Raw genomic sequence first — 12,258 nt, forward strand, 5'->3', positions numbered from 1 at the left:
TGAATGTCATACAGATTAATAACATACATCCCTCTAGACCTCTAGCAAAAACACAGCTCTACAAAGCTCATTAGCTATGCGATTCAAAGAAGAGATCAATAGCTAAATATAATGAACCACTCAGAGGTGCACCATCAGGACAGGCAAACCAGGCAAATGCTAGGGTCCCCTAAGGTGAAAGGGGGGCACCCGATGACTCCTCATATTGGTACATTTTGCAATGACAACTATAAACTATAACTATAAAGACATAAAGACACTGCACAGTTCCCTGCTGTTGCCCTGATGATGTGTGCTGTAGCGAGCGTCTACACATTGCCTGCATGTGAGGGGAGATCTGAAGATTGTGGTGTCTGCCAATTGTCTCCTTTTGTGGGGTGGGGGTTCTTCAATGGACTTCTTTGCCAGAGTCTAGGATCACTGGAACCACTCTAGTCTCACAAACAGATGACATTTAAAAGTTTATATTCACTAATTTAGTATCAGTAAAGCACATACAAACCTGTGTTTAGCAGATTAAACAAACAGTTTTCTTTACTTGGTTACTTACTTATTATACAGGTTCTGAAACAGACTTAATATAATACAGTATGTGACTGTAGACCAGGCTGTACGCAGAGCATTTGACTACATTACATTACATCCATCTGATGTCTCTGTCCAAAAGTGTATTCAACCTCCATAAAGGAAGCACTTCCTGTCATCAAAAACTGTAATTCTACCTAACGAGGAAGGTTGCTGTCCTTTCCTTTACATTGATGAAGAGCTATAACCAAGTCATGTTTAACCAAGTCCATTTACCACCTCATTTGACTTCCTGTAGCTTTGCCCATGTCACAGCGGTACAATAGGTCCAGTCTTGCTGGGGATATTGGCTCCAGTTGGACTCAACTCAGAACTGTCATTAGCCCAGTTTCCTGCAGTTCTCCAGCTGAATGAGCCAATATCATTGAACATATTTATACTTATATGTTGTACTCAAGCTAGGGTTGCCACCTTTTATGTGGAAAAATAAGCCTAACGACAGTGTAGCCTAATACTGATTTACAATTAATATTAGAGAAGAAAGGCAGGAAGAGAAGATGACCCGTAATTGAAAATAAAATGCTGTGTCCTGTATTGAATCAATACGCAACGCAGCATTTTATTTTCAAATGTTCCCGTATTATACAGGACGAGTGGCAAAGTTAACTCAAGCCCTCTTTCCCCTGAATAACTTACTTTTCTGACATTAGAAGACTGAAGAGACACGTGTCAGTTGTTAAAGAGAGAGGCCACAGTTCTCAAAGGCAAACACAGTCTGGAACATATTGCTAAACTGACAACTAAAAGATCCGTTGCATGCACTTTGACAAGTCAGTGGCAGTTTCAGAACATGTAGCTGTGTGCCAAGAGCATATCAAGCCTTACTCTTCATTAGCATCTCCATTAACTGACGCCTCATGGGCTGCTGGATCTTCCCGGGGTCCACACTCCAGACTTAAATAGATGCTAAGCCTGTGGGACTATATCTGATGGAGACCCACATGACAAGAGCAGAAACTGTTTCCTAAGCTTGGGTCCCAGGCAACACTGTGTGGGCATCAGTGAGCTGCAGCAGAACAACCCCCTGCTGTAGAGAAGACTGCTCTGTGCTGAAGAGGCCGTGTGAGTTTTGCTGCTGAGGATCTGTCAGCTTCATCCCTCTGGGCTCCCCCTCACATCCACAAGGAAACTGTGTCATGATGATACACTGCGAGGATGACATCACATGCTTTTTCTGCCAAATACACTATGAGCAAGTCAGTGGATTACAGATGCTAATTTCTAGGGTTGTGAATTCATTGCTCTGTGCGTTAAAATGCTGCATTTGATGGGTGTGTGCTCAAGGTAACAAGCTTTGAGTGCATCAGATGGTGATATCTATTGTGTGTGTGTTTGTGCGTGTGTGTGTTGCAGCAATGGTACACCAGCACTATGAACCTTATAGGAACGTGGCTGACCGACCGTATGGACCTTCAGCTCCATGTTTATCAGTTGAAGATTCTCATCAGGATCGTCAAGGTGAGAACAGCTGCTCACACGTTTGCAAACATAATATTTCCGTAAGCTCCTGTTCTATAAATGTTCTTAAGAAACAACAACAAAGTTATAAAATTAAGTGACTCTATTATAATAGAATAACATTTTACTGCTGCTTCCACATAATTTGATATTATTATTATTGAGTGAGGTCTTTAACAGTTAACAGTGATACTGTACTGGAGATAAAACATCTGAGATAAACATGTGTAAGCAGGTTTTGCAGTGTCATTGTTATATATTTGATTATTTGAATTTGCATATTTTAGAATGTTTCAGAAGGAAAAATACTTTGTTTGGTTTTGATCAAGCTGCTTTTATACTACTGTTGTACTTTTTACTCCACCATATTTATTTGACAACTATAGTTACTTGTTATATTACAGATTTTACATGTATAGAATAACATCATGTGACAAAATATTATATATTGGATTGCATTACCCAACACCTCAACCCAACAATAATTCCTCCAACCTAAACAGCCACATAGGTCATGTGTCTCTACCCTCTGAGAAAGGTTGAAATCTTGAATCAGCCTCGGTACAGCAGCAGGATTCATGCTGCCGCAGATAAAGTGTTAAAAAATAAATAACTAACCTTTTTATTGTTTTTGTCATTTGAACTTCAACATGTCCTGGAGAGACCGATGCTAGCTGTGTCCCAATTTAGGGGCGACATCCTTGAAGGCTGCATTTTTAAGACTGTACCATTTCAAAGACTCCTTCAAATTTAGCCGACAAATGTGTCCGTTGTTTCCTGGGCAACAAAGGATATGGGTGGATCCTTCGCAGTCCAACGTATCCCAAGATTGAATGCACGCCAGTGATGAATCACTTTCCAAACAAGAATAGGACTCCACAAATAAAGCAGCAGTTGAGGATAAATGCGAAATCCTCCGTGTACCAGACGTCTCATTTGGTTTTGTCTGACCACTAGATGTCACTTGATAAAAGTAACTATGGGTCATGATAAGCTGCTGGCACCAACATCCAACTGAAACCTTAAGATACTGGGTACATTTTAATGCATCAGTAATAATAATACAATTTGAGGTTACATATTATGATGAGGCATTGAGAGGTTGAAGATATTATTCTTATATCACATCCCTTCTTCAGGAAGGTGCCCTGAAATAAAAGTAGGCATTATCCCTCCCTGGCTACCCATACATTTTCAATGCAGGATTTTTTATAACACTCTCAAATGATCAAATCACCCATTCTCAATCAAACATTGATTGATTTCCACCTGTCGTGTGGTTGACTCAGAAACTATTCATAAAGAGAATAAAGAAGTGAAATCTTCCATCATTCAAATCATTTCAGCTTAAATCCTGGAGGAAACAGGAGACATGACTTATTTCAGTTGGATGTCTACGTTCAGTGATATAAAGCGAGGTGATGATATCAAAACATAATGATGACACAAGCAACAAGATCCTTGTTGAAGTCTGAGCGCTGTAATATAAAACCAGTTGGAAGCATATTCTTCCTGGTTTTGTCCCACTTTTCCCTCTCTCTATATATGTCATAATGAGCCACTGAGCCACCCCTTTTCCTGCTGTAATGTCTTTCAGAGCACAAACACTGTAAACACACCTGTCACCTGTCCAGCATGGTGCTGTTAAACCAGAAATACCACAGCTACTCTGTGCTCAGATGTGAACGAGTGACCTGCAGCCCTGAAATAAGTTTTAAAAACACACAATCACAAATCAAAGCATCTGACACAAGCACAAACCCGGGGAGGAGACAAGACAGATCTGTTTTACCAGTTTGCAAAGCAACTAAAAGCTCACTCTTCCTCCACTGCGTCTGTGTGTGTGCATGTGATAAAATCACTCATCGCAGCTGTGGGTGACCTCAGTCTGAAAAGAAATACAAACTCCACTGGCAGTGCAAAAGGGGTCAATTGGCTTTTATTAGCAGGTTTACACGCCTTTAAAAAACCCACTTACACCTGATAACTTTGGTGGAAAAATCCCATTCTGGAGGAAACACCGCCATATCCCTTTTGTGCCTTTGGTGTCTCAAAGTTGGAGTAACTGATCGACCCCCAAAAAGTCCCTGGTCAGGGGGTAGTACTTTCCAAAGGTTCAGGAACTCTGGGGATGTGGTCTGCAGTGCTGAACATTTCTGTCTGGTCTAGTACTCGCTGCGTTTTATTTCATGTTTAAAAGTCTGCAGTGAGCGAGCGAACACATTTTCCACACTGCGAAACAGGACCAGGAGAAGGTAAAAAAACTGAAACAGAACATCAAAAAAATAAAGGACCACAACAACCGGAGTGGCGAGGGTTGCCACCCGTCACATATAATACGGGATCGTCCCGTGTTTGAAAATAAAATTCTGCGTCCTGGTATTGAATATATACTGTACTACTACTTATCCCGTATTTTCGTTCATGTTATGTCCTCAAAGTGCTGCGAATAATGTAATGTCAAGTAATAATGTTTCATAATCTTCCTGGGACTTTAGGCTGTGGTGGAAACGCAGACAATAATAGGCCACAGGAACCTTTTAGTTCCTGAAGAAAAGATTTAATAAAAAGGACAAACTGACAATTCCCATTGACATACGTATTCACGTTTTACTGAGGACTTAGTTGAAGCAGCTTTGGTTGAGATTACAACCTGAAAAAAGTGAAGGGGTCTGAAGACTTTCTGAATGCACTGTACATCCACCGGAGCGAAGTAGCTTCATTCTAGACTTATAATCCTGTGTTAATCAAATTTAAAAAATGTTTAAAAATGTTTACTGCCCTGTGTCTATGTGACTTAAAAAATACACCAACCAATACATTGGTATTCATAATAGTCCTAGATTTTTTTGTTTTTCAATCTTACCAATATCTTATGGGTTCACATCTGTGTGTCTGGTACAGAAATATGCCCAGGATGTTTAGTGTTCAGCATAGCACAAAGACTGGAAGTATCTGAATCTCACAAAACCTCTGACGTCTTTTCTCGATTGCCTTTGCCAACTGCTTCTGATTCTTTTGTTTGTGACAGAAAAAGTACCGTGACTTCCGCCTTCAAGGGGTGCTGGACTCCACATTAAACAGTAAGATGTATGAAACCGTGAGAAACCGGCTGACCCTGGAAGAAACCACTGCCTCAGTGAGGGAAGGAGGGATGCAGGGCATTTCCATGAAGGACAGTGATGAAGAGGACAACGATAACTAGATCCAAGGGCCTGGAAATGTCAAGGATATAGCTTTTCAGAGAGTGGTGTACTGCCGGACACCCATACAGCCTTTCCATGAGGTCCAAACAGACTGACCCAAAATCCAACTTGTTCCCTCCATCGTTTGCTTTGTCAGTTTTCATCCTGTAATAGTTCCACCTTTCTGTCAGAATTCATACCAGAAGAAAATGCATTTTGTGTCTGTAAACACCTGTAAGACCTGAGTGTGTCCTCTCACTGCTCATCAAGCTTTAAACTCAAAGTCACAACAGCCAAGAACTGAAGGATCAATCAATCACTGATCGATATTAAGTGACGTGAGCAAATAAGTTCTGAGAGTAAAAAGAGGCCACAACATGTCAGTAGCACAAATGTGACCAGGAGCACTCACCATGCAAACAGCCTTTTAAATAAGATCATAATAAAGGCAGGTGCATCTATATCAGTTCTTTGAAGGCATGAAAAATATGACATTGTACCTTCATGTCTGTCCACAGTCTCTGTACTGGAGCTTTGCTGTTGCTTCTCTCTCACATTCAGAAAAGTACTCGACTCGAAATTGTGAAACTGATAAAATCAGTCAGTTTTTTTTTTGTTGTTTTTTTGGAAGCCTGCTAACAAATGCATGATCAACTTATCACTGAAGTCATATTCTGATTGATCTAAATGGGACTGATGGTTTTAGATTAGACTGACCATCCAAAAAAAAAAAAAAAAAAAAAAAAACAAGGTTAAAACTAAAAAATATATTTCTGGAGCAATACGGACAAACCATTCTGTTCCCAAGTTTATGAACAAGTCTCTGACTGTGTCTTCGTGTTACACTAGAAAATGTTGCATTGTGGTGAAGGGTGTGGAAATGGTCTCCTATTAGTTTCTTTGTAATGGATCTGCATCATTTCTCAACCTTGAAATCTAGATTTTTTTTTTTTAAATCATGTGGTGTGATAAAATGTGAAGGTGATGGTTTCTGTCTACGATGGCCCAGAGAGCTCAATGCACTGCCGCTTAAGAGAACACAACAGGCAAACAGACAAAACAGAAACAAATTCTAGTTCATCAATTTGACAACACATGAGCTGCAAATCCTCACAACACAACAGAAGTGTTTCCAGGGGACACTAAAAAGTGATGCACCCAGCTGAAACACACTTGTTCAATGCTTTTTGACTTTTGAAGTTAAAGTTCATCGCAGCCAGGTTCATCACTTTTTAGTGTCCCCTGGAAACACTTCCATTGCATTGTGAGTATTTGCAGCATGTGTTTTGTCAAAGTGAGGAAGATGTTTTCTGAATTCACTTGTGTTTTGTGTGTGTTGAGCTCTCTGGGCCACCGTAGTTCTCAGCCTGATGTTTCTCTAAAAAGACTGAAATCCAAAAGAAATCAATTGCATAGTACAATATATATAAAAATAAAGTTGATAAATCTAGTCATTTTAATGACACAGTGACATAAATAGGTGTTAGCTTGCTTAGTGCATCAATTTCAAAGTGCAACTTTCACCCAGAATGCTTTGGTAGTAGTGCTAGAAATGCTAGTCAGGTTAGCCAGGCTCAGGGAGTGTTATCAGTTTGGAAAATAGAAATAAAAAGATTAGAGCTGGAAGATTCTCCTGTGTCTTTGGGAATGTTACAGTTTCTCAGCAAGTTACAGCAACACTGGAACAAAAGTGGTGGATGGCATGAAACCTGTGCGTCGATCTTCTTTAACTTAGGTTTGGTACAGTTCTGGAAACACTTGAAACATCCTAAGGCATCAGTAGAGTTTGTCTGTTACTGAAACAAGGTAAAACTGAACTGGGAAGTTTGTTTTACTTGACACAAACAGCCCCTCACTGTGGATTCAAACTGCACTAAAGTAAAAGGCTGCTGTTGTGTAGGTGGAAAACATAATCTCAAGTGCAAAGACATTACCTGGATACTTCAGTATACAGGTAGTGCTATAGTCTGCTGCATCTCCTCAGTCCGACACTCAAGTCCTAACAGCAGCTACCATGTTAATTATGTCCTATAAACAGGTTGACAGAACAAACAACCAGTAGTAGTCTAAACATTTTAAATTAATGCTGAGCTTTGTGATGACGAAAAGGTCAATGACTCAAAAAGGATTCATCCTCCATCATGGCCACAGCAAACAGTAGTTCAAGTACAGATGGATGGACGACTGATAAGCTGACACTGCCATCACTAGGACTGCTTCCACACTAATACGTTTTCAGTTTGAAAATGCGTCTTAAAACAAAAACAACCTCTGTCCTGGCGACCGTTTTAGCAAATTAAAACGGGGTCAGCAGCGTTTCCACAAGTCTCTGTTTTAGGGGCTCTGGACAAGTGTGGACACCGGGTGTAAACGTAGCAAAAGAGATTTAAAACTAAAATGTAGTAGCTTGGATGTAGCCTTGCACTGTCATTAACAAGGCCAAACCTCAACTTTATTTAACATAGCATTAGCATAATCAACCTAAGTATGTCGATGACATCAGATCAATCTGAATTATTGTGATAAGTGACATCAGTTTTAAACTTGCACAGTGAGCCAAATTATTAACCTGTAAGAACATCAAGATTATTTGCATGACAAAGACATGAGAAATTGTTCACAGGGAAAATGAAGGCATACATTTATTGAGAAGAACAAGGGGAGTGGTTTGAGTTTTGGAGGATGCTGAATTAAAGAGGTTGGGCTCCCTGATGGCTTCATTATATGTAATCAGCGATGTCATCAAACTGTATGTTTTATTTTACCACTGGCTCGTGTGATGCCACCAGTTCTTCCATCAGAGAGTGAGAGGGAGGCATTTATCCTTTACAAAGAATGTGATAGTGTCACTAATTTTAGACTTATGTCAAACTGCCTCCAGATGAATCAGTGACAACACAAGCTTTGTATTGTTGTTGAAAAAGACATTAACTGCCTGTGGTCTCACTTTTTCAAACGTTTGATCTCTACATCGACACCTCTGACGTTTTATTGAACTTTATTTTGGCGGGTAGATATGTAAGCAAGGCAATACACATATAGTGGTTTGATCACACTGCTGTCTTTTTTTCAGTTTTAAAACAAATGTTTAAATATCACTGTGTATGTTTGAGATCTTTTACCTATGTTCCTGTTCTGTATGTATGATGGAGCTAATCCACATTTTTATTACGGATGATGGGAAGTGAAGTCTACCTGTACTTTCCCTCTGTAAGCTGTTCTATACTGTACCTCTAGAGCCATGTGTCGTCCTGTATGCAAGTACTGCATGTCCCCAGTATTCACCCCCCCAAAGTATTTTCGCTCCCTGTGTGAAGTTATCATGCTTCTGCCCTCTAGAAGATCCCACTGAGGCCAAGAACATTTAAATAAAGGTGAATGTGGAAAGAGCTTGTCGCTTCGTTCTTTGTTGTTGCAGTTGACTGAGGAGAAATCAACTGACAGAGATGTTGTGTCAGCAGGCTGAAAAAATACATATTTGTTAATCCATGGCCCTGACACCACCCCACTCCCCCCACCCCTCCCACACACACACACACACACACACACACACACACACACACACACACACACACACACCACTTCCCCTCCTTTCTTAAGAAAGAGAGTCTGAGATTAATGCAGTGGATTAAAGCATCAGGCATCTTGAGAGTTGATATTAATGTCCAGAAGGAGATTGAAAGAATCAAATCAGCAATGACCAAAATCAAATCAAAAGCCCAAGATGGAAGCTAAGACTAAAGTCTGGAGGATTACATATAATATAGTCCCAAATTAAAGGAAGACAGAATATCTTTTAATTATTTTATAGAGCTGGGGGGCAAATCCTTCTTAGAACAGAGGAAAACTAGATTTTGGATGAAAGCGGTGGAAATGAGGTAAACTTCTCTCTGGATGATGCTTGTTGCAAAAACAAGTTTATTCCTGTGCAGCAGTATGAAAAATCAATACTATTGTAATATTTAACTTGATAATAACATGAGCAGCCAGGAGAATCCAGTGATGGGGATTTTATACTTTATTATGTGTTATATATTGTTTATTATGTACACTTCACAAAAAATAACAACCAGGCCCCCAACCAGAGCAACCAACCCTCTGATACGACCCAGAGGAGTGTCTCCTGAAATAGTGCCCCTAAGGCGGCAGGCATCCTGGACCTTGGTTGTCATGGTTAAAATCATAAACACATGGAAAGTACTGAGAGCGCAGTACCTACCTTTGTCACCATGGTTACTATAACAACGGTCGTGGCTTGGTTAGGTGTAGGCACTAAAACTGCTGGGTTAGGTTTAGGGAAAAGATTGTGTCTCAGTTCAAGAAGCCACAGTGTACGAATGTGTGGCCCTCGCAGTCCGCAAGGGCCGGACTGAAATGAGATGGTCTGGTCTATGGATCATTTTCACTTTGAATTGGGACACAGATCATGATTTGGGTTAAAATTGGTACTTCCCTCAACATTATCTTTGTTGTCATGGTTACAATAATAACAACGTAGTTAACTTTTTTGAACGGTCATGGATAATAGAAACAAACGAAACTGCTACTTTCACATGGGAATCGAACACCGCTCTCCTGACATGGACTTTGTCTCACTTTATGCTACGTCACTGCACTTTTCCCTTTGCTCCTGACATGATTACTACCACCACTAGATGACACCTAGCAACAAGCGTAACTATGGGTCATAATAAGCTGCTGCACAGACGAGCTATAGGCTCATGTTTCACAGGAGGACTGTCTCATCTAGTGATAGTGGTTGAGAGATTGTGTATACTTTATTGTGTGTTACATATTGTTTATTGTGTATATTTTACAAATTAGACTTTTACAGGTAAAGTGGAAAAATAATGTAGACTCTGTTTAAAATGTGTAAACTGATGTTAATGTGGTTCTGGCTTCTAAGACAACTAAAAACCACTTTCAGACACCACACAGTGAGTGTGAATTCACACTTTTCACATCTACATTTTTTTTAAATTTCAGTTTGCAAACAAGGTTCATTAAAATAGATTTGAAATTAAACTTATATTTCAAAGGTTGTTCTTCCATTTTTCTTTGGTTATTATTCTGCTGGTTCCTTAAATCATCATATGATTCAATATCATATGTCTCACATGCTCAGGGGCTGCAGAAAAGAAAAGAGAAAGGGGTGTGTGAGTTAAAGCAGCAGAGAGTCCACATGCTCTTGACCTTAATTGTCTCTACAGAGGCTCTTCCTTCATATCCTATACATATGAGAATGATCAACAGCAAACACACAAAGCAGGCCACCTATTTTAAAATCCAATCTGCCGTCTTGGTGAGCCGCCTCGGAATATCATTCATTTAATTTCCCCGTGAATATCCAGACACGATTGGGCAGTTCTGTGTGAGAGGCTACACCAAGACGGATTAATGGGCCTGGAGTTTTATACCGGCACGATCTGAGCTGCTTTGGCTTTTAAGCTCCAATCAAGTGGGGAAATGGGAAATGATAACTGTATCAAAATAAAAAGAATCTCCAACTGACCATCACAGCAAGAACTGGCCCCGAGTCTTTGCACTGACAGGCCACTGCTGTACTGTGGGGAGTCCTGCAGTAATGTGGATGTGAGAACAAGCCGTTCCGACACATTGAGTCCATCAAGCCATCTCCGACATGTTACGTGTGGATAATGACAACAGGAAAATGAAAAGATGAAGATGGAAATCAGCCCGTGTGTAGACGTTCAAGCTGCCAGATAAATTGGTGTGTGATTTGTTGTGAAGAGGCCTTTCATTTACGTTGCTTTGCACAGTGTCCTTTAAGGTAAACAGCATCAAAACAGAGCAGGCCCACGGCCCAGGAGACGTGGATATTTTTGTATGGCTGCTTTGCGTGCCAGAAGTGTCAAAATTGCCTGCCATTTGAGAGGGCAGGTAGATGTCAGATCCGTTTAATAAAAGCGGCCCCCAAAGCCTCTTATGTTTCCCTCCCCATGCACCAAAACCTTCTTATTGTGGCCTTAAGAGGGGACAACAAGCCCACTGATTAATTTTAGATCTTTTCCATGAAAAGAATGGCTTACAGTTTAAAGCAATCTCACACAATGTTCAGGGAAGACATGGGGGCAGATTGTGTTATACCTCAGGGATGAATATTACACAGGACTGTCTGCCTGTTTCATGGCCGTATACAGTAAAAGCCCATATGGGGATCAACAGTATCACAGTCTTAAACTGGGACTGCTGAGGCCACTGTTATTATTAGATGGATGTCAGGAGTTAATCCCCCACCTCACCCCCATTTATGATGAAGACTTGCCCTCGTGTTGAGGCTCTACTGATCAGATGTGTTTTCAGACGTGATACTGTTGTTTCTTTCAGTTGGCGCTACAACAAGTCGATTAATTCATTTGTTGTTGACAGAAAATCAATCAGACATTATTTGATAATGAATTAATAAATAAATTTGAATAGCATTGTGAATAGCATTTTTCATACAGCTTTTAATAATTCATAGATTGAAACAATTAATTGAGAAAATAACTAATTAGCAGTGATGTAATAATCATTAGGTGTAGCCCTACTTTCTGTAGCATCAATATAAAGAACACTATGTGGTCAAATTCAGTCCCAGTGAAGTAAACAAACAAAGCAGATCTGCACTCATATCACAGAGGAAATGACAGAACTACTGTGAGGAATATAATTAAATCACATTACAGCCCGACTATGTACGATACAACTGTCTATTGTTGCAGTGGATGGAATCTGACACTGAATTCTCTTACTCCCTCTCTCACATTCATGCCCACAAACCTGCCCAGCCCCACAGGAATCCTCCCGTGCCTCCTGATTAGTAGCTCTGTGCCATTCACCAGAATTAATTTGAAACATGACTAGGTGAAAACCTAGTAGTAGTAGTATATGTCTGGACCCGCTACAGTCAAATTCTGATTTTATAACTGTGACGTCGTCTGACAAAATCACCAAACACATAAATGAAAGACAAAGACTGAGCTGTGATTTCAGCTGGATTTACTGTAACATGATCACTCAGAGAGAA

At 40.2% G+C, this 12,258-nt stretch overlaps 1 protein-coding gene across 5 annotated transcripts in view; it reads left to right on the plus strand.

Annotated features, from left to right (window-relative positions):
• Positions 1–5,446, plus strand: part of LOC111221680 (calcium-dependent secretion activator 1) — a 215,984-nt gene extending 210,538 nt beyond the window's left edge. For all 5 annotated transcript variants that reach the window (XM_022745172.1, XM_022745175.1, XM_022745173.1 and 2 more), the window contains 2 exons: positions 1,939–2,043; positions 5,075–5,446. In XM_022745172.1, the coding sequence (XP_022600893.1) occupies positions 1,939–2,043; positions 5,075–5,248 (279 nt within the window). In that variant the 3' untranslated portion in view covers positions 5,249–5,446. The remainder of the gene's footprint in view (positions 1–1,938; positions 2,044–5,074) is intronic.
• Positions 5,447–12,258: the final 6,812 nt, after the last annotated feature.

Source organism: Seriola dumerili, unplaced genomic scaffold (assembly GCF_002260705.1).
Source record: "Seriola dumerili isolate Sdu_G_001 unplaced genomic scaffold, Sdu_1.0 BDQW01000088.1, whole genome shotgun sequence".
Lineage (NCBI taxonomy): Eukaryota > Metazoa > Chordata > Actinopteri > Carangiformes > Carangidae > Seriola > Seriola dumerili.